Source organism: Anser anser (assembly GCF_964211835.1).
Source record: "Anser anser genome assembly, chromosome: 2".
NCBI lineage: Eukaryota > Metazoa > Chordata > Aves > Anseriformes > Anatidae > Anser > Anser anser.
This window is the reverse complement of record NC_139721.1, coordinates 129331080-129354769: the sequence shown is the minus strand read 5'-3', so window position 1 is coordinate 129354769 and position 23690 is coordinate 129331080. Positions and strand designations below refer to the sequence as shown.

Here is a 23690-nt window from a genome sequence, read left to right as displayed (position 1 = left end):
CTCAGTGCCTAGATTTTGTTTACCTTAGCTGCTGATAACCCTATGTGCACCATTAGCCTGTAGAAAGCTCCTGTTCCTTACTTCAGTTGTATGCGTCCATAGCCTGTAAAAACAAAAAGTCCTCTAATGCTGAAGGAAGGTCACAAGTGCTGTGCAGGCATTCTTATATATTTCTCTCTATCTGAGCTGCCTGCTGGCTGGATCTGATCTGCAGGAAGTTTACATCTCAACGCTACTTCTTCAGAAGCAGACATGCTGTGCTGACCTATCAGCCGTCCACTGAGGAGCCAAATTTCTTTTAAGCTTGTACAAGGCCAGTATGCAGAGCTCACAGGAAGAAGGTACTCCACCAGTGTAAATCCATTTGCATCTGCATCAAATCAAGCAGTACGGCAAAGATAGAGATTTTGTTTGTCGTTTATTGATGCTAGCCTTCCAGTAGTCCTCTCCATTCTGGAGCTAAACAAATTCAGTAAGAGTGATGAACCAGTTACTCTTCTATCTTGTCTCTTTCAATTCACCACATTAAAGTGGCATTAAAGTTTTTCTTATCAGTATCCAGACATCAATCCATACATTCAGTTGCCCCCTATCCTTCAATTCATTCCCTGCCCTTTTCCTTCTGGTCATTTATTTAGCTGTCTCTTTCCCATCTTCCTCTCTCTGATTTTCTAAAGAATAGACTTTGAAGGCAGAGTATCAGTTGTTAGTGATGTTAGTGTCTGTTCCTGCATTCACGGATGTGCTGTGCTCCCTGACTCATAACTCAGCTTCTTTCTTCTAGCAGGGAGAGAGAGGAGAGTTATACATATTTTTCATATGGAAGTTTTTGTGGGCAGCAATTTTCAGTAATGATGATTGGTGCAGCTGTTAGTAATCAATAATACATCTTCAGCCTAGACAGCACAGTAAACTAACCTCCTTTCACTTTGCATGGCTTCCAGAATATATCTTTAAATGACAAATTAAATTCTTATCAAACTTGGGCAATATTGTAATAAATATTGTCACAGCATTTTTTTAATGTCAAACATACACAAACTAGTACTAATATTAATACAGTATGTTTTTTAAATATTTAGAATGTGTTAAAGATGACTGAAAATAACTCTGAGGATGATGGTGATGCCTACACATCCTTTATTTTATATTAAAACTTAAACATGCAAACACATACATTTGTCCATCCCGTTGAACAATTGCTATATATTTACACTAAATGGAAAGAAAAACAGGTTAGGAAATAGAAAAGAAAAAAAGTTTTTTTCATGAACAATTAGTTTGTAAGCATATTGAGTGAAATGAAATCAGATTTCCATCTTTAGAGACTGTAGTTTTCTACTAAAAATATTTGTGAAAACTATGATTTTGCATTCACATATAAGAAGTACGACTTGCATGCAAAAATAAAAGAGAAGATGAAGTAGTATGCTTATTAGAGTTAAGGCTAAAAAACATTTGGCCAAGTTAACCCTTTTGCAGAAAGATTGTGTAATTTGTACTTTACCACCGCTATTTTTACATGTGGACACGTGAATACTGTGAAATATTCTGTGCCTGAAAAGAATTGTGCAAGGGCACAATCCAAGCAGGATCAGTATGGAGAGTAATGGCTCTCTGCTCTGAGATGGAGAGCATAGATCCCAGCAATAACTTTCTCAGTAACAACTGATTTTAAAATGTGAATTATCCCAAAGATTACTGGGATATAAAATGCAGTATGTAATTCTGCTGTTGTTACCCTTTGTTGTGGTTTAACCCGGCCGGCAGCTAAACACCACACAGCCGTTTGCTCACCCTCCCCCCTCCCTCTCTGGGATGGGGGAGAGAAACGGGAAAGTGAAGCCAGTGAGTTGAGATAAAGACAGTTTATTAAGACAGGAATATAATAATAACAATAATAATAATAATAGTGATAATGATAATAGTATTAACAATAATAATGTGTAAGAAAACAAGTGATGCACAATGCAATTGCTCACCACCCGCTGACCGATGCCCAGCCTATCCCCGAGCAGCCGGCCCCCCCACCCCGGCCAGCCACCCCTATATATTGTTTAGCATGACGCCAGATGGTATGGAATACCCCTTTGGCCAGTTTGGGTCAGCTGTCCTGGGTCTGTCCCCTCCCAGCTCCTGCTGCACCCCCAGCCTGCTCGCTGGCAGGACAGAGCGAGAAGCCGAAAAGTCCTTGGCCTGGTGTAAGCACTGCTCTGCAACAATTAAAACATCAGCATGTTATCAGCGCTCTTCTCATCCTAATCCAAAACATAGCACCCTACCAGCTACTAGGAGAATTAACTCTGTCCTAACTGGAACCAGGACACCCTTAAATTTTATGTTACATCCTATGAAAGAGTGACAAACAGGATTGGTGTGTTTTGTTGTAACACCTTGCCCATCCAAAGGTCATGATATAGAAAGTGCTCTGATATAGGAGAATATTATGGCCCAAAAAAATTGCAACAGACCTTGCTGTTTTGCTCACTGTAGGAGGTTCTTGCCATCTATCCTGCTATTTACCACCTGAGCCTGGAGTCTTTGGATGGGTGCATCTTAACTATGGTCAGGTCTGTGTTGTTGTGCAGGCAAACTTGGAATGCTGTAAGTAATAGTACCTGTGTTTAAAAAATAAAATAAAATAGAAAGCTGTGGGAAAGCTTCGTGGAGCTATGCGCTCCTTGCTCTGGCTGCTATTCTTCCATTAAACCTGAGATGGAATTTTTTTCTTCTAAAGTGGAAATTACCATCCTTAGTTCTGTAGTTCCTCTAGAGAAACAAAGCAGTTTGCTGAGCTGGAAAGGAGTCTCTTTTTAATTCTGAGTAGGAAACAATGGAAATGTTTATCTTCTGATGACAGAAAAACAAATAAATACAGTGGCCATGCTTTTCCTCTTGTTTATTCTTTTTATGAACAAAAGCAATAGTTTGTCGTTTTTATTTTTTACAACCAGAAGAAACTTCTGCTTTTTTTTCTTTTTCCCTCTCCTGTTGACTACTCTTGACTGATTATTACCATATTTCTTAGACTTCTTCAGGTGGACAGGTTCTTGAAACTTCAGCAACAATAAAAAGATAGCTCCTGTTCTAAGTGTCTTTTGACATAGTTATATAGGTGCTAACAGAAAAATATATTTATATTAGATGTTTTATCTAACAATACCATGTCATCCTATGTGCTCAGTTAAGCAAATCTGGTTAAATTCTGCAGCCTTGTTATATGGCAGCTGTGGCTGATACTGAGTTCAGGTGCATTTGGTAGGAAATCTCTGAAAGCAGAGAGATGGCACGTTGCTGTCTTTTGAGCAGAGTGCATAAGGCCGTGGTTCAAGTGTGGATCGTCATACAGGACATCTGCCTTCTTTCCTACCACTAGTAAAGCCATCCTGTCTGCCCACTAGCAAACTGCTGGATCTCCTTATGCCATCAGGCTCCATAAAATAATAATAATAATAATAATAATAATAATAATAATAATAATGTGTCTTCTTGCATTTTTTTTTCTCACTGGTACAATTTTAAATGACACAGAATGCACAGAGCATAGTTACAATGTCCTAGGACACTTGTACTGTATCTAGCACAATAAACTTGCAGTTCTGTCTGGGATCTCCAGATTCTGCAATAATACAGATCATTGTCATCTAGCAGAAATATTTCCCTTCTTAAAATCATCTCCAAACACCTAATCTACATCATTTAAATAAATATTTCTTAAGGGATTTTAATTATGGTTTTGTTCTCCATTGTTTTTATTTATCTTGTGCCAGGAGTTGTAGAAAGAACAAAGTGCAATAAACCTTTCCTCAGAAGTTTGTATCCTTCAGACTTAAAGGTGCTATCTACTAGTATTGTCATTCATATGTTATTTGAAACAAAAACAAAACAACAAAAACAAAAAGCAACCTTAAGCTATAACACTTTACCCATCCTTTTTCAAAATAGATCCTGGGTGGCAATCTGTGTAAACTCACAGCTTCATCATTTGAGAAAGCAGTTGCAGAGAAAGTCCGATGTCAAGATGATGTCAACCAACCAACCAAAACTATTGAGCTGGCTGAAGTGTTGGTCAAGGGCCTTGAGGTAAGAAGATTTCCTGAATGTTCTGCGTAGTGTGAGTTTTGAAATATCTGAAGTGTTTTGTTAAACATGAAGTTAAATTTTGAGGATAGAGCATGGAAAAAAATCTTGGGTGACAGGCAACAAGATGACCCTCCTTAGAAATAATTTAAATGGAAGGAAAAATAAAAAAACAATAAAAATAAAATTCTGAGGAATAAAATGTGCTGCACCACACCTGAGAAATACTACTCTGCATTTCCTGTTAAAAACAAAAACCCACAGGTATTACTGAATGGCTGATATTGGCGAGATTGCTAAGGAGAAATCTCGATAACTAAGTCACCACATTTATATACAACTGAGAACACATTGTGACAGTCTGGGCAGCCTCTAGTTAACGAGCAGAAAGACTGAATAATCCTCTAGGTCAGGATGGAGTTGCCCTGCGTCTGCCCCCACTGCACTTTAGATTGTAAATAAGTAGAAGGCACCAATCAGATACTTGCTGTTTGCTTCCTTTTTTTTTTCCCTTTTGCAGAAACTATTCATTTTTAAATAAGAATGAAATGCATTTGTGTTAAAATTATACATATTTCAATGTGGTTATTACCTTTATTTGTAGACAAACATCATTAAAGCTAACACGTGCCTATTTAATGGTCACTAACCATTCAAGTCAGCCACAGCATTGCTGTGCATCCTCTCCAAAGTCTTTACAGAAATCGTGCTGTCTTGATTCATCATCTAGAATTTTAACAATCCTTTTTTGATGGATAAATATAAATAACACTAAATTAAAATTACAAAGAATAACTACACTACTACATGAGTTTCCACAGCAGTCTGAATAATTTTTTCTTAAATGTTTTAACTTGGATTTCATAAGATTCCTGTGACTTTTCTTTCTGTGATCTTAGAAAGCACATTTTTGTTTCTGCAAATCTCTCAGCAGAATTTAGCAATTAAAAAGATTAAATCAGTTTAGAAGAAAAGCATTGTAGGAATATAGAACTAATAATAATAATAATAATATAAAAAGACATCAATTTTTTATACGTGATTCTAAAATAAGTATAGTTAGAAATTTAAAGCATGTGAATAATCTTTGTTTTGATAGAAAAAGCAGTGAAGTCAGTGATGTGTAGTGTTGTTTTCTGCATATGAGAATTTCTGTTTGTCTCAAGATGCCTTAATCAGTCACTGTTGGCCTGACCCTGCAGACCCTCAAAGCCTTTAGACACCCTGTGGAAGCCAATGGCTCTTGCCTATAGGTAGTCTCTGAGTCTTGGGTTTTGAATGTTTATGCATGGTTAAAAGTTTTTCTCCAAGATGAGGTTTTATTAGCAATCTTATTGTGTAAGTTAAGGGGAAAATATTTAAAAGGATTAATTGAGAATGTCACATCTTTTCTGCTGAGAATAAATTCTTTTTGACTAGAACAGGAGACAGTTAACTTCTGAAAAGCATCAAGACTGATGATTTTGTCTATATAGCATTGACCTGGAAGCTCAACCATTCAGACTAATAAATCAGGCAATTTATATTTAATCATTAACTAACTCCCGAGCTGAACAGCTGTTCAAAATTAGAAATGGGTCACCCCGGCCAGGATGACATTACAGGCAATCTATAATGCATTAGAATAAAATTACAGTGATTTTTAACTGTCTGGAAATTTATTACACTGCATGTTCCAACTCTTAAACCCTTGTTAGCCAATGTCACTAGTGATTTATGGTGCTTGGACGGTATGGTAAAATTACTGAAGATTTAAATAGACGATCATTCTGTGTTTAGTAAATCTTCAAATTTCAAAGCTATTTTGGAGAATGAGGTGGGTGCTCTTTATTGTTTATGACTTACCAGTCAGTGACAACAAGAAGAGAGAATGGATAAATCAAAAGCCTTCTTGTAAATTAATGGATTTATTGTCTTGTTGCATTCATTTAATGATTTAAAGAAGAATCCAATGACTTCTGTAGGAAAAATGGATGTCTAAAATACTTTAAAACAAAACCGCTACCTTACAAAGATTGTTGTTAGAGCTTTCAATAGGAGTAGCCCTTTACTTGTCATTTGCTGGGTATCTCTTTTGGACATAACTGGGGTTTAGGAAGCCTTCACATACTGAGTTCCTGCATTTTTACTGTGAAAAGTTTAAATGCTAACTCTTAAGCACTGAATTTTAAAGATAATTCAATTTCTTTAGTGGATATTTTATATTCCCACTTTATACTAGAAGAGCTTGAATCTTCTGGTTAACCATTTTAGTAAATATTTCTGATTTTCTGAAAAACATAGATGGAATAAATATCAAGTTTAACAGTTCTGTTTGTTGTTGTACACATAGAAATTTATTTTTTTTAATGAAAGAAACTATGGGGGATGCTTTCTATTCCATGGTTTTCACTGATTTTGATTAGATCATATAAAAGACTGGAAAAATACATTTTGATTAGTCATCACTCTGAAAAATGAATGTCCCATGAAATAAGAGTCAGTCTCATTTATGCTTAAAGGTGGCCTGTTCTTCCTATGTATTTCTTTTAAGTATTTGACAATCATTCATTTTTTCTCTCACAAGTATAATTGGTATAGGTGCAAGTATCAGAAAGAAGGTAAAGTTTGTGAATTCCAGATCATTACAGCTCTTAGCTCAGTAAAATTTCTGGAACTCGTAGGTAAAACAAGCCAGACAAATAAGAGGAAAAAATATAGAAACTCTTTTTCTCTGCCCCATTCTTGGGGAAAAAAATAAAAAATAAATAAATAAAAGTATAAGCCACATCCTTGTTGATGTTGAAACAGCTTTAAACTTTTTTTTTAATTATTATTTTTTTTTTACTAGTAGTCTTCTTTCCTTATGCTGACTTCTGAATCTGGCTGGAAATGATTGCACAAAGCCCCACTGCCATGCTGTAGCTGCCAGCAGCATACCAGATGCTGCCAATATTGCAGTATGTCTGCTGTACTGTACCTGCCCTAAACAAAAGCACCAATTAGCTGGGGGAGGGGGGGGGGGGGAAATGACATAAAATGCTTTTGATGAAGAGCTCCATTCTAATTTTTCAGATTCAAAGGGTTCAAATTGCCACCAGAAAGCACAGATTGTTTTCAGCCTTATGGCCTTAGGAAGTTTATCCCTCACTGGCAAAGTACATTTCCTATAGTGCTTTTGTTTATTTAACATGGAGATTAAATGTTCTGTCACTTCTAAGTTGTTCAGGAGCTGTCATTTTCTAATTTGGCTTTGCAGTTTGAAAATGTGCATTGGAGCCAATTTGTTGAAAACCTCAAAGCACAAAAGAAAACTTTATGTGGTGGTGTCATGTTAGCAGCAGCATGTGTGTCTTACTTTGGACCCTTCACAAAACCATCTCTCCAGGAATTGATGGAACATTTCTGAATTCCCTTTCTAAAGCCACAAGTGGTAAATAAATAAATAAATAAATAAATGTACAAAATGTAAGTCTCCAGTGAAGGGTCTGGTTTCCTAAAGTCACTGTTTTTCACAAATGTGAAATATTTTTATTGATTATTGACCATATTTAAAAGTGTCTATAAAATACCTATTGCGGTCTGTTTGTTTTCTAGTACATATATATTTTGCTCGTTATTTTGAAGGGAATGGAAGAGAGAGGGGTAAGAAAAAGTAAGTTCCTTCCCTTTCCAATTCTCCATGTGAAATTCTGCTCTTTGTGACACCTGCGTAATAGCAAATGCTGTGAATACTGATAGCAATGTAGAGATACCTATTCTGTTTAGCTTTTCAGCTCCAAGCAGTGCATGTATTGCATAATGCTCCTTTCTCCATACGTGGAGGAAACCATGACAGTATTCAATAAATGCAGACCGGCTCTAACTCTTAGAGTTGTCTCTGCACATTTTTCTCACTCCTTGGCCTCTTAAATATATGCCTTGTACCTTATTTCACCAGCTGCTGCTGCTTCATCTCTCTTAACATTGCTCATATAGTATGGCTATAGCATAATGCGGTATGAGTAGCCTGAAATTTCTTCAAATGCTTCTGTTTCTGTACACTCTGTACTAGGATGTTCTCATGTCACCATCTTCACAGCTCTGTCACTGTGTCTTCCTCGCTAATCCTTCTTCATGAAGCTCTGGACATGTTCCTTTCCTCCTCGCTGCTCTAAGTGCTCCTGACTGGCTTGCTTCATATTTTGCATGTGCCACAAATCACAGTATTGTATCACAATCAATGTGGTGGATTCTCTCAAACACGTAAAGGGTGGAATGCTTTCCCCTATTTCAAATCGCAAAGTTAAGGCACACAAATGAGTTGATCTGCCTGAGGACGCTCTAGAAATACATATTTAAAGCCAAATCCAAGCTTCACAAGTTCAGCAGTCAATGACATCTCTTTGCAGTTTTTTTTGTTTGTTTGTTTTTTGTTTGTTTGTTTGTTTGTTTTGCAAGAGTTTAACAATTTGTGTGAGGAAAAATGTCCTCTCTTTATTTGTTTTCACTAGTGGGGCCTTGGAAACAAACATCATTCTTTACTCTCTTAAGAATCTCCTCACATGGATGGAACACCTTTATAAATAAAAATAGTTCATACTCTTCGTATTTTTTAAGATGCTTTCACTGAAAAGTATTGAAATAAAGTAATTCCTTTCAGATTTGATTGTTTTCCTAAAGGTGGAGAAGAGTGGTAAACGAAGAGAGAAAAGCATGTAGGAAGTGATGTTAAAAACAGATGATCATTAATAGTAATTTTTAGAAAGAATACCAACTAGTTCTGTGTCACAAAGTATCCATTTTGTGCATATGTAAGGACAGTAGATGTATCAGTATACTAAAATACATTTCTTGCATTGTGTCAAAATGTGTATTAGAAATTCTAATAGTACTCCAATGCTAGGTTTTTCCACAAGGAAGTATTTCAGCTCATGGAGCTGAACGTAGTGCTTTCCTTGCAGTGCAGGAATAAAAGAAAGAACATTGTCCGTCTTTTGGTACATATAAATAAATTATTATATGCAGGGAATTAATATGTCAAATATTTGCAGGGATGTCTGTCTAGTGCTTTTGTGCTTGGATTTTCAGCAAGTTCATCAAACGTTAAGTTTATTTTGGACTCTGTGATTAGAATCAGGGTTTAGCCAATTGTTTTCCTAGTATGCTAACTATGACATTTGTGCCACAGAAACTGCACTGGATATATTGTTCTATTATTATTAATGTTAATGTGAAAATTTGGCTCAATTTAAATAGAAGAAATAATTTTCTTTATTAAATAACCATCACATTTTCATGTTTTTTGATTTTAGGGTGCACTTTTAAGATAATCTCAAATCTACAAGCCAGTACTAAGGACTATACATGTGTAATGAGGAGGAAATTTTTTACAGGAGTATTTAAAACACCTCTGAATGGTGCTGAAGATAGACAAATATGGATTACGCTATTATTTCCTTTAATTTATGTTTTTAGAATTCAATCCAGAAATGAGAAATAGGGAAGCCTGGGATAATGTGGTGAAGGAATTGGTGAGAGTTTTTCCTTTATCTCAGTATGGAAAAATTAGGGGCTACCAGTAAAAACCAGTAATATGTTGGTATCCAGCAAGGGGGGCTGTCTGATGACTGCTTTAGTGTGCATGGAGCTCACAGCTTCCTTCTCAGTGAGCAGGCACTCACATGAGGGCTGCTGCTGGTGCTACACAGGGCTGCCTCTGCCCTCTCTTATAAGTTTTGAAGGTGACCTCGTTAACACATAGCTGAGCTGTATTAATAAGATCCCAGGGGAATCCTCTTTGTAATTTTTGTGCTATTAAATACACATTTATATACCAGAAATACCTGCTCAAGAGCATACTTGAGCATGAAATTTGCAATATCAGAATCTAGATACACTGAAATTTATAATGTATGGGTTTACTTTATCAAATATATTTTATGAATTAAATGTCTTAAATGAAAACACATCTTTTAAAACCCAAGATAAATAAAATAAACTGATTCTCATCACATTTCCTAGTATGTTATTTTGCATCTGATAGTTTACGGAGGTCCTCCTTACTTTCCTGCCTAGAAAATCTTAATTTATATCAGCCTAGCTCTATCTTGTGTGTTGCACTGAGTCATGCCTTGCTGCTTGGTAACCTGACTGGTTTATTATATTTCACTCAGCTTCAAAGGTTCCTGTTCCTGTGATGGAGGGCCTGGACCCAATTGCCACATTGACGGATGATGCTACGACTACAACATGGAGTAACAAGGGACTGCCTGCTGATCGGATGTCAGCAGAAAATGCCACCATTCTAACACACTGCAAGTGCTGTTTTTTTATGATAGATCCCCAGCAACAGGGAATTAAATAGATAAAGACTAAATACAGAGCTGACCTTAAAGTCATACATGTAGGACAGAAAGGGTATTGTGCATGCTGAAGGATCGTCTTTTGCATTCACTACCCCGAAGTTCCTCTAAGTTTTGTAAGGGATTGATGCGTCTTGGAATGTGTTTACTTGAAGACTTGAGATATTACAGCACTGCAGCTTATTTATCCATAATATCATTTTCTGTTTGAAACAGTACATTTTTCATTTGAAATGACATAAATGTATCGAACTCAAAGATATAGAACTCTTAACAACTGAGAAAGTCCAAACAGTTTTGTATGGTTTAACCAAGCTCTTTCAGAAAAGCTTCTTCAATTCTATTATAGTTGTCTTTCTATAAGGATCATTTATCTAATATTTGATATATTTTTTTCATGGTAAGTTTTCTGAAGACCTTTGTCTTGTGGAGAGATTATACTAATCAAAACCATGGTGATTTTATTGATCCCATGCCTGATCTCCTGATTGGAAGGCATACAGTTAAAAAGGGAAGGTAAGTATAGCTTGAGTAATTAGAATTTTTCCATGATGACTGGATCTACAATGCTTTGATTTTCTACTTTTTGCTTACTGTTTCATAACACTTCATGAAGTTATTTATTCCTTTTTAAAATGCTATGCTTTAAAACTGTTGATAAGTAAATATTAAAATGTTAGTATCTGCATCTGATTAGATAACAAAATTATTTTCTCAATTCTCAAATTGGACTAGAAATACAATATAGACATGCATAAGAGTTTTCTCAACCCACATTGAAAATGTTAAATTTTTTTTTTTTTTTTAGTATAAAGGTATTTTCGTTTCTTCTGAGCCAAAATATAATACATGTTTCTTGATTTCCATTTTAGGCATCTATAGAAAATGGGAAAGTATTGGAAATGACAGGCTAGATTTGGATGTAACAATATATAGGATTTTCAAGCTGGAATATCAGCTTAAGGAAACCATACCTCCACTTTGCAGTGTGTTGCCATAGCTGTTTGTTGGGCCAACCCATGAAATAAATCAAGGAACTGGTTTAAAAATAAATAAATAAAATAAAAGGCTGATGAGGCAAAACTGAAGTGCTACAACATGGGGCAGAGATGAGCAGCCGGTTTTTGGTTGCTATGATTGCCAGTGCCCTGAGTGTCAAACCAATCCAGTTGACAGTGCCCTCAAATCCTTTGAGGCAGACATAGTGGTGGTGTTAATGTCTCTTCAGCTTTACCTAGAAACCTAGTCTGTTGTCAACAAAAGTCACATGCCCCATTTCTTATGCAGTGTCTGAGGACAGAGCCTGTCCCAAACTCTCACTCCTGATGGCAGCAACACAGCCCTGTGAGCTCCAGCCCAGAGGTCTGGAGGTGGGTATTCAAGTGGAAGATACATGTTCGAACCAGGTAACACACAACTGAGTTTGTTGCGTCTTCCCTCTCTGAAATTGCTGTGGCAGGAGTGTAGATGGTACCAGATAAGCAGTCAGACATAGTATTCTGTCCTTTTCAGGGGCTGGCTGCAAATCCCATCTGTTGTCAAAATGTTTAGAACACATCATCAAAAATATTTCCTGTGATCTAGTTAAGGTACCTCTAGATACATTTTCAGGGATGATAATAGGAGAAGTAATTGAGTTTGTACTCAAGCACTTGGTGCAAGAGCATTTTAGTCTGTACTCTCTTCCATCACTTTTCATGAAAGCTTCCAGTGTTGAGTCTCCAATGCAGCTGTCAGCCTAAAGAATAATGTTGATTTTTGGTAGCGTGAGAGTAAACCTGATAAACCTCATTAAATACCTCATCCGGTGAACTGAAATGCTGTGTTATCTTCTCCACTCAAATGTGGATTTATTTTTAAGACTTAAAGTATTCTTCTGCTCTATTCCTGTTTTCAAATAACATATTCATGAACTAGATCTTTCAAGTTTGAGAATATGATGCTTATTCTAATAAAAAATCAGAGGTACCCCTGAAGCACTCCTGGATCATTCTCAAATGTTACTCGAAGAGCATTTAGACTACTTGCACAGACTGTGATTTTTCAAAGAGAAAATATGAAAGATATATTAAATAAAAACTGATTTCTAGTTTTGGAGAGATTACTCGAGCTTTTCTCCTTCCTCCTTCCTCCAGAATTTGAGGCTTTGATGTTCACACAGTAAATTTAAGTAACAGCTCACATCTCTGTGAATACTTGAAGCTCCTGGACGATACACTCTTACCCTGCAGTATGTCCTCTTGAAATGATTCTTTATTGTTGCCTTTCTATGTAATGGCAATAGTATTTGAAGTACTTCAATGTAAGACCATATAGGTTCATTTTCAGAATCTCCAGTGAAGACATTCTACTGAAAATTAGAATTATACTGGTCTAAAAGAGAGATGAGAGTCAGATTGCAAGGTATAACAAGGCTTAAGGCACAAGACAGAGGGATGTAAAACAGTAGAAAAAAAGTTGGACTGAAGAGGACGGGGGGCCCAGCAATAGAAATCTGCATTTACTCAGCAGAGGTTTCCATGTAGCACAGCAGACCAGTACACACTCACACAAGCATGAAGCTATTGTGATACAAATATAAGTTCTTTGTGTGAATATTTTAGCAACATTACGTGACCTAATGTTCCATTGCTCACTGAAGATGTAGCAGGTCTCCTCTGTGGGGCAATAGTAATATATACACCCCTTTATTACCAAATAAACAGAGTTTTCCTCATTCTGGATTAATTTCTGTTATTTGTTTATCTTAGTAGTTGTGTCAGGCACTTTGGATTTTTTTTTTCTTCCTAATAAAGAAAGACTAGAAAGGGATTTGTGATAGATATGGTGCAGTCCAGCAGTTGAAGTTCATTAATAATTGGAATGTTGCAGAGTATGAAGTAATGAATACTAATTACTCCTTTCATGTCTGACAGCACCCTGTGGACCAATACATCAGCCCAGACTTTAATTTGGTTCTAGTAATGGTTTCATCAATAGTACATTAATTCTGTGTTTGAAAAGATATACAGTTGAACCTGACCCACACAGTAGATACCACTGTCATAAAATGGCCACATACTGACAACAACTGGATAATTACAAATAATTAAATCCACTGAGCTTCAGACAATCCTAATTTTAAGTAAAATATATCTTATCATATTAATCGACAGAAAGCATAGCTAGGGAGATTTATCAGCTTGTACTCCTTCCAAAGCAAATTTACTAGCCTGCATATTAGAGAACTTGCTGATCTGTGAAGCAACTTCATAAAATTATATTCCTCCCCACATTGTTTACCAAGATCGTTCTTGTGTCAGACTCCTTGATATTCTGTAACATCAGCTTCTGGTATTGTTTTTGAATGAAACCTGCAAAAGGGATTCTGAGCTTCAGAGAACTTCAGATATATGTATGAATTTACATTTTTCTCAAAAGTTGGGTGATTATAGTGTGAACTACAGTTACTTGTTATCTCTGCAAATCAGACTTTTTACTTGAGTGCTTTAGTTAAGAGTTAGAAGCCTAAGAAGCTTTAGGTGTTGAAGCTTGAGTATTTTAGTTTAGTTCAGGTTTCTGGACCTGCAAACCTGCTCAATGGGTCTTAATATATATTAGGCTGTGACCTGATGTTGACAATGGCTAAAAATTGCTAAGATGATTATTAAAATAATTTAGTATATTTTCTGAGAGGATTGAGAAAAGACAAAAGTGAATAAAATAATTTCAATAACTATCTGTTGTGGTACATGTTTGTATGTAACCATGAAAGGCATAACCGGGGATTGGGGGGGGAGAAATTAGGTCTTAATAGCAAGGTATCCAAAAGTGATTCAGAATGCACGTACTGAGATCTAGTGGAGCAGATAAATCAAGGCATGGAAGTAAACAGGTGCCAATTCTGTACAGATTTTTTGGCACTAACCTGCTAGTTCAGAAAGAGAAGTGGTGCCATTGAATAGATTTGGTCTGGACAGACCAAAGAGTTTTATCACTGTAATTTATCTCTGCAATTCCTATGCCATCTCCCCAGAACCACTGTTTTGGAGATAACTGGATGTAGGCATTTAACTGTACAGATCAATATCATTTTGACTCATATGGGAGATGGTAGAGGAATAAATTTGTTGTTCATAAGACCCTGCATGCACCATATGAACTGTTATACCCACTCATCTACTCTGCACCTTCACAAAGTGGTAGTCATGTTTCTTCAGTTGAAAGATTAGGTTATTCAGGGTTATTTAAGATGTATTGAAATTTGATTTGTGTGCAAATGTAGCTTGTATTAACAAGTTTCCATTCTTATGAGGCATGACTATTATTCATGCACACGCACAGCAAGACAATTCCTTTGGTTTCTCCACAGGGATAGCTTTCCTTGCCTTGAACGTCTCGCCAGCTGTGCAACTTTAAGGCAGCATTTTCCAACTGAACTAGTTTGACCAACTTACACAGTTTGCCTACTGAGATTGCCTAGTAACAGCTCCATTCTGCACTTGTTTTCACCTGATTTATTCAACTGCTTTCTCTACGTTACTTGTTGGAGTTTGAAAGTCTTTTCCAGAAGCTTTTAATTTTAAGCAGCAGGAAGTGAAAGAAGGCTCCTTTGGAAAATGTGTTTATCCCTCTTTCTTCAAACAGAAAAATATTGTTTCCCTTTCCTTTTCTGTCCAAGAATTTATCACTTCTTTTCATTCTCGCTGAGCTGATACAAAACATTTATTTATAGGAAGCTATCCTAGTTTTTGCCATTTAGAGTCACAGCATGTTTTGGAGAACATCCACCCTGAAAGGTACTCTTTTTAATTTTGAGTGCATGAAAATGTTTGCTCAGAAAAGTGTTTGCATAAACTCAAGCCATTTCATGATACGAGGTCATGTTTGAATGCTGAAGATTTTTTTCATCTTCATCAGATGCTCTTTTTGAAAGTCCTAGGCATTGTTTCCTTAGGCAGTATGTGACAAGGGAAAAGCAGTTCTTTGTGCTGGTAACTCAGATTTTGGCAGACTCATTCCTAGACTTCTCACAGACGAGAGTTTGCTGCATGTGTAAGCTTCTGCAATATATTCATTCTAAATATTTGTTTTTGCTAAAACTCAGTTATTCCTTAAAATTTACACAGGATTTTAAAAGTGCTTTGGAAACCCCTTTCAAATCTCTTAATCCATTTTTTCAAGATCTATGAGTGTTTTGGCAGGAAAACACTAGCAGATAAGAATTTCTCTTTAATTTACTTTGCATGTTCTTAAATAACAGAGAGATACTTTTTTTTTTCCTAACTAGAATGGTACATTAATTCAGTCCATTCTAGCAGCCTCTGCTGGTGGAATAGGAGATTAAGAAGAAAAATTTACTAAAGACAAAATCTACTTTGGGTTATTTCTTTGGAGTAAATTTTTTGCTATGTCTTCTATCAAGGGCTTCCATAAATAGTGCCTATACCTGCTGCATTTCTTCAGAAACCAGAGTCAACCTTTAAATGGGTGCATTTCATTTAAAAAAATGAAGCAGTTGTCTAAATAGTTGTTGCTTATACTCCTTGAACCGTGTGAGAACAATAACAAAACATTTATTTTTCCCAGATCTGTAATTAACAGAAAACCTAGAATAGCAGCAGTAATAAAACCAACTGAGTCATTATGTAGTTTTTGCCTTTCATAGATGATAATCAAAGAACTTGGTAATTTATTGGTCCTGTGAACTGAGAACCCATAAAGTAAGTACTTGAATCCAGAACTTGAAAGCTTATTATATCACTACATAGACCTTCTGGAATGTAATGTGACTGTCTTAGTAAAGTGTTTCCACTAGCAAAGCAAACTGAAAGTCACCTTTTGTCAGATCTCTGCTTCTGTCTTTTGCCTTTGTGTATGTGTGTGTTGAAGGTACTGCAAAATTGCTCTGTGTCAAGCTCTAGTGCATCATTCTCTACAGCTGTAGCCAATTTACAATGGTATGAAGGGACCACAGTGTTGGAATTGAAATCCAAGTTGCAGAACTGAACGGTGAATTCAGCTCTATCTAAGGAAGGCTGAATTACCTGAAGGACAAAACCGTTTGGCTGAATGTATCTAGCTGAATGTGGCTACTATGCAAGCACAAGACAGGAATGCTCATCTCCAGTAGTTTGCATTGAATTAGTATACAGTGTGCACACATCCAATGTTGTCTTGTAGAGTCATGGGTTTCCTAGGACCAGTCGCATTAAGTTATTCTTAGGAATTCACTTGCAGTGTATCATAAGTGACTGCCTTTCCATCCTGGTCCTTGGTGAAATGCAGAAGTGCTTTCAGCACACCATTTTATTTAGCCTATGTCTTCTGGCTAAGGGGATGTCAGAGGCAGGCAAGAATGCTGACAGTTGAAATATATGCCCCTGACTCTGGCAGTGCACTGTGATATCCTAAAAAGTAAGCAATGTGTAAGTTTGAACAGAGAATTGCTTTATTCATGTACTGATGTGACTTTCATGAGTTGTGTTTTAATATTAAGTATCTGTAGTACTGCAATCACTTTAAAAATTGATTGGGCTTAATGTGAACTTGAGTTTTATGAAATTAGTTTCCATCTACTTGCATTCTATTGCATAAACGCTCTACAGACTTCTATAAAAAAAAAAAAAAGATATTTGGAACTCCTTTCTTGGAAGAAAATATTCAAAGCAGCCATCGCTGTACAGAATAAATAAATAAATAAATAAAACTGTATTTAAAGAAACAATTGTAAGAACTAACAGCTATTTGATGAAGAATTGTTTGAAAACTCTCTTAAGCTTGTCATAAGCAATAAAGATAGAAGTTTACCCCTAAGCCACAGACTCTTCAGCACAGCAGTGAATAATCTACCAGTGTCTACTGTATGTGGAAAGGAAGCTATGCCAACTAGGAAACGCTGTATGTATTTTTCATATAGTTTTGGTGTGCTCAGTCATCATCATTTTGTTCCTTAAGGTTCAGGCACATAAAGTTTGGTTTGTATCCACTTCTTGTGCTGTCAAGATCACACAATGCTCATCTTTTTGTAATTAGGATATTTGTGATTTTTTCCCATTCTTGTGCATTTTATTCTTTCTCAGATATAACCAAATTGAAGAAAAAGAATGTGAATTCTACAGGAATTTCTGTCTCATCTTTCACACTAAGTTGGCTAACTCTCATACAAGCCAGAACTGCAGGCTCAGACCACTCTCATTAATCTCACTATCACCAGGGATGGGCTGGAAGAACAGTAGCTGGCTGTGTTGCTTGGTGCTGAAAGGCCAGACTTGGAAAATCGTAAGGTAAAGACTATCTTTTGATCTGTCCGTTGCTCCTTTTGAGATTGTAAGGCTAACTTTAATATGCCTGTTTGAATCTGCTGTACAGTAATTGCTAGCAACCCACATATTAGAAAGATTTTAAGGGTCAGATACCGCAAAGTGTAGAAAGTGTTTCTATAGATTTGCTCAAATTGGTGCTCCAAGAGGGCTGTGCTAGACCTAAAGCTTTCCTAGAAATTAAATGTATTGTGATCTTGTTCCCACACTTCTTTCTGCTGCTCAGTTTGCTCTGTGCATTGCAATTATTTTACAGTACAGTATTAAAGCCTTGTACAGTGCTTTGTGCTTTAGTGATATTCAGCCAATAAGTGCAAATAAAACTTCATGCCAGTCCATAAGAGGATATGATGGCATTTGGTTAGGACCTGGGGTACTTGGTTAATAAACTATAATTTATTCCTACAGAGGTGCAGTTCTGTGGTTCTTGCAGTCATAGCCAATGTATGGTACTTTATAAACAGAAATACTTTTATATATGATTATAAAGAGGACCTTGAGCAGACTGGTCTAAAAAATGGAAAAAGTACTTAAGGGTATCTTAAGGGTATGAAATGAGTAGTAAGAATTCTTCCTATTTCTCTGTCCAGTTAGCTCTTACACTTCACAAACTTCATCGGCAAAGATTAGCTGCATCTCTTTGAGGTACTTCTGCTTTATGCAAGGGCAGGCTGGGTCAGAGAGCTTAATTACCCCTTGAAGAATGAAAGCAGTATACTTGGGAACACCGTGTGAAAACAACTTTCCATTTTCTTCTGCATCTGCACATTGCTCCACATGTGGTTGTACACTTCCAACACCTACATCATGTAGGTTTTTTCAGTGTAAGGGTCAGATTCTGATGGAGAACTCCCAACAATACTGGTTAAACTCTTGCAGTGTCAGAGGGCCAGTCCAGCAGAGCAGACTGACCATACTTCCCCACCCTGCTTGCTCCCCTAGTGGGGTTCTCCAGCTTCATGCTATTCTTGGTTTCTCAACTGCCACGTAGATTACCACTCACCTTCTCTGGCAAGATCCCAATCCTTTTGTGTAGTCTGAGGAGGAAGGAAGTTAGGAGAGAACTGAAGTTCTAGTCCATGGTGAGTATGGTCTCCTCCTTGACCATGATCTTGACATTCTTGCTTTGGGTGTCCCGGAACTTTAATTCTAATGTACTGGGACAGAAGATGAACTACCTCCTTCAGAAATTAAATTAAATCATCTGGTGCGATTAAATAAAAATAGCTCACAAACGCTATAAACCAGCATTTTTACTGCTATTTTTTTTTGTTTGAGTACAGAGTTTTCATTCTCTCTGCTAGTCAGTGCTGGTCAAGCAGTAGAACTGCTTCAAGATTGAGCTCAAGCAGCTGGAGAAGGACATGCTGCTCAGTCTGTCAGCTTCCAGGAAAGTTTCTTAGATGACAGTAAACTTGTAGAAAAACTCTAATCAGCAAAGTCAGCTGCAACAGAAATACAGTGCAACATAATAATGGTTGAACTGGTTTTAACAGCTTGAAGTCACTTGTAAAATGTGTATTATTAATTATTTTTAGTGAAATAGGTCTATGAACTAGAAACTGTCAAACTCCTGTCTGTCCAGCAAGTGCTGTCCACCCACGTATTCACAGTTTCGTATTTATGGTATGTAGCTGCCGCACAATTATTTTATTTTCCTTTTGATTTATGTGCTTGAGTTAGTACTTGTAAGAGAAATACCAGCATGAAATGTGAATAAATATATTTATATGTGATCTCCATGTTTTTACTAGTGAACAGGCACATTGCTGTGGAGAAGTTATTCCCTAATGTTTGTCCAAGCAGAAGCCTGCTTACCTTAAATATTCGCTGCTGTCTGAAATAGTCAGTTTGGTAGAGTGTATCCATATTTTTTTCTTGTACTGATAGGAATGTTTTGGTAATTGTGTGGTATAATCATGATGGATTAAAAAATAAGTGAGGCAACTGTCATCCTATAGATAGCTGAAGCCAAAGAAAATGAAGTTCAAAGTAATGTGATGAGACAGCTTTACAGACCAACAGCCATAAGAGCGTCTCTTTAATTCGTTAGTAATAGCCTGGGCAGCATCAACCCTGTCTACTGGTACTCACTGAAGGTAAACAGTTATCTTGTTGATTTAGTTTTGCAGTGCAAGGAGCAAAATCCTACCCCCAGCAGTGATGCCCAATGTGTTGGTTATTATTTGTAGCAGAGGTGGTACGACATTACGGTAGCAAGGCTGCATGTCTGAGAAAGGAGAGTACTGTGATTTCCTGCTGATTCCTAGCACAGTACCTCCCCACTGGTCTCTCATTGTTGGCTGCCTCTGTTCTGATGGTGTTTTCTGACCGTGCTTCTGAAGTTTGCCTGCCTTTTGTGCAGCTGTCCTGTGGGGTCAGGTAGCAAGAGTTGTCAGGGGTTCTCTATAAACAACCTGCTGTGGCAAATCATCCAAATTATTTGATGCTATAAGGAAGCAAGATAACCCGCTGCAAAATTATCATCTTTCTTGAGTGAGAGGGATATTCCTGCTGAGTTAAATAAGGAAGAAGAAGAGTATTGCAGTTTGCAGCCTTCATTCCTGGATTGCTGAGTTTCCTCAAAGCTTCTTGTCAGAAATGGTTCAACCCCTAGTGCCTTGCATTTTAGACTGCTAAGGACATCTCTTTCTAGAAGCCTACAGTCAGAAACTGATTGGTTATCTTGCATGCAGGAAAACAAACAGAATTCTGGAATTAAATAAATTAAAATAATTTTCTTTATTTACAGGCCTTCAAAGCAGTCTTCCACAAAGCAATTAAGCAGGCTGAAGACATTCAGTAGTGTATCTCCAGTCTGACAGAAGCTGTCACATACTCAACATTTGTTTTTATGAGCCAAGGACTTTTTGAAAAGGATAAGCTCATCTCCTGGCCCAAACTGCTTCTCAGGTGAGGAAAATTTTTCTGATTGATGTTGCTGATATTATTGGTTTCTGTTTCTTACCGTAGAAGGTGATGCCTCTGCCTAAGCAAGTTATCTTTTTGCATGATGGCTATGCAGTTTCTCACACAGTGTGATTTCTGCTTCAATATAAATCAGAATTGCAGAAATTCCAAAGACACTTTTATCCAACTCTATTTATTTAAAATACTGCAGTGACTTTATGAAGCTACATTGATGATAGATGACATGATTTAACTGCTTGTGGTTATATAATTAATATTGGAATTGATGTGGTATAGTAAAATAAGAATTCTCTTAATAATACACATATCACATTCAGGCTGCTATTTTTCCTTTTAATTTTATAATCTGTAAATCCTGGAAAAAGATCAGGGATTACTTTTTCTTTGTGGTAGATTTTGCCCTGAAGAGCTTGCTCCAAAGATGTTGTATCACAGAGCTGATCAGTAACAAAAGTGGGGATTAAACTAGAAGATAACCATTCATGAAGGAAGTAAAAAGTTATAAAATGGGGAATCCACTTGGGGGGGGAGGGTGATAGGAAAAAGGGAATCACTCTACAGAGTGTATAAATGGAAGTAACAAGCAGACAAATATTTGGAAGAGAAAGAAGAGAGAAGGGCGAAGGGAGAGAAAACTGGTGATTTCTCTGCATCATAGTACAGATGGATTTCTTTGTATCACCCAGGCTTGTAGCACTGTGATGCTTAACTTTGACTTTTTTATAGCAGTGGTACTGGGATGGATCAAGAACACTGGAAATCTATACAAGAACTGAAAAATAAGCTCTGTCATAATTATAGTGTAGACAGAAGCCAGAATATGGGGCACAATAAATTTCTGATTTTTTAAATACATTTTTAGATGGAAAGAGAAGGGGCTATTAACAAAGGGAAAAAGATGTATTTATGTCAGGAAGCAGAGAGATTATAGAGTACCATGGCAAAGGTGTCACTTTTTTCTTCAATATATGTGATTAAATAGATAAAACAGCTAGAAGAAACCCTACTAGAAACTGAGGATCCTTTTTTTGGTATGCATTCAGTTCATGTACCAGAACTGATTCATTCAGTTGCTATAGTTCTGCAGCCTACTTCTACAAAGTCTAAATTGCCATCAAAAGAATACTGGATCTATCCCTCCAACAATATTTAAAAAAAAAAAAAAAAAACTACCACAATCATCATCAAAAAAATCAACTCAAGATTTGCGATTTTCCCAAAGCTTTGTGAGTGCTTGCAGTATACAGAGGGCCTAGAATGAAGATGGAGACAGGAGTGCACTATTTGCCCTTCTCTCCATCTTTCGAGCCATAAAAAGGACACATGGAGATAATTAGATAGAATTCAGAAGTATTTACTTTTTCAGTAGTAAAATAATTTGTAGCCAAGTTTGCGTAAGGTTAACTTCAGTGTGCAAGACTTATGTTTTTGTTTGTTTATGTTCCCACAAGCTAAAGGAAAAAAATGCTGATATTGTTTAGCTTATTTTAAAACTTGTGTGAATTTGGCATTCAGTACATAAATGAACAGTAATTACATTTTCTGCAAAAAGCTTTGACTGTCACATTGAATTTGATTTTCAAGGTGTCTTTAACAGTAAAGATAAATTCAGCTGTGTGTGTGTGAAGGAATGGTTTTGGGAAAATCTGTCACAACCTTTAAAGGCAGATATATAAGATTACTCTATTTGCAATAGATTTCAAATCAGTGTTTTAAAGCAATCTTAAAACAAGATGTTAATTCTTATATCAGAGATTCAGAAAATGCAGCAATAGGAATTCTTGTGGCTTTGAGCTCCCTACTCGATGAGACTTTGAGTGGTGAATACTTCAAGGCAGAAGTGCCTCTGAACCAAGTCTGATGACCTTTTTCAATTTTGTACATTGTCAAGATTCTTCTAAGAAGTAAAGAGATAGAAGCACTTGAATTGGATTTCCTTCTTCGATTCAGAGTTGAATGCACTTACAAGAGTCCTGTTGACTTCTTAACTACTCAGTCATGGAGTGCCATTAGGGCAGGTTGTGAAAATTGCTTTTTAGTTCTAAATCCTTTTTGATGTTATTTCTGGAGGCAAGCTACAACTAGACAATCTCAGATAAAGTAATACATTCCACAGGAATTTGTAGTAGAAATAGTGATGCTTTCAAAGAGTTGTCTTTGATTTTGAATATATTTTTCCTTAGGCATTGTGTGTTGTGGTTTATGAGGAAATCCTGTTATACTATAATTTGTCCAGTTGCCTAGAAATATAATATTGATCTTCATACTGCTTCTTACTATAGTAAATGTCCCTTACAAGGTTTCCAGTTTGTCATATCTTGTTATTTAACAGTAAGCAGACAGTATGGTAATACTGACCAAAATAAACTCTTATAAATACTATTATATAGTAAAATAGTATTATATAGTTATAAATACCATATATATGTAATTTAGTATTTCAAAGTAAGTCCTGAGTCCCCTGTAATTGGTTAAATGAGACTTTTTGACATATCCCAATAGTAACAATATTTATCTTCCTCTTTCAGCCTTCACAGAGAAGGTACGTCCTCTGCATTTATATCTTTGGTATGTTTCCAGGCTATGGCAGTGATGGATGTGCTCAAGGAGGTAGATAAAGATATTGAATTATCCACCAAGAGGTAGAAGAAGAAGTAGGTGGACTCAGAATGTCCAGATACGGAAAAAAAAAGGCTTCTAGAGAAACTAATCATACTGAGGGTGCTCCATCCGGACAGAATGACGTATGCTCTCAGGTAAGAAACCTGACAGTACATCTGCCAGGGTGAGTATGTGAGAGGGTGGCTTCTGTGTTATCAGTGTGGAGAAGACAGAGATCTTAAGAAGCAGGCAAATAACTTCTAAAACTGAGTGGTCAACCGGAATTTGGAATCAGTGACTGTGGCCATTCCCAGACAATGTTTTGCTCGTGATGAATTTATGTAGAGATGGTGTAGTGAGACACAAGTTGTGGCATATTTGGAGAGCTGTGTTTGTGATTTCTTTTAGATTGCATATAGTACCCTGAGGAGAGTGCTCATTAATAAACAAAAAT

The 23690-nt window shown here is 36.6% G+C and overlaps 1 protein-coding gene across 4 annotated transcripts in view; it reads left to right on the top strand.

The window, feature by feature from the left end:
* The window catches only part of DNAH11 (dynein axonemal heavy chain 11), a 139143-nt gene that overhangs the window by 95889 nt on the left and 19564 nt on the right, over window positions 1-23690 (top strand). For all 4 annotated transcript variants that reach the window (XM_083822446.1, XM_083822445.1, XM_083822447.1 and 1 more), the window contains 7 exons: window positions 3946-4083; window positions 7657-7714; window positions 10215-10323; window positions 10809-10919; window positions 17465-17668; window positions 20457-20617; window positions 23164-23391. In XM_083822446.1, coding sequence (XP_083678572.1) covers window positions 3946-4083; window positions 7657-7714; window positions 10215-10323; window positions 10809-10919; window positions 17465-17668; window positions 20457-20526 — 690 coding nt within the window. In that variant the 3' untranslated portion in view covers window positions 20527-20617; window positions 23164-23391. The remainder of the gene's footprint in view (window positions 1-3945; window positions 4084-7656; window positions 7715-10214; window positions 10324-10808; window positions 10920-17464; window positions 17669-20456; window positions 20618-23163; window positions 23392-23690) is intronic.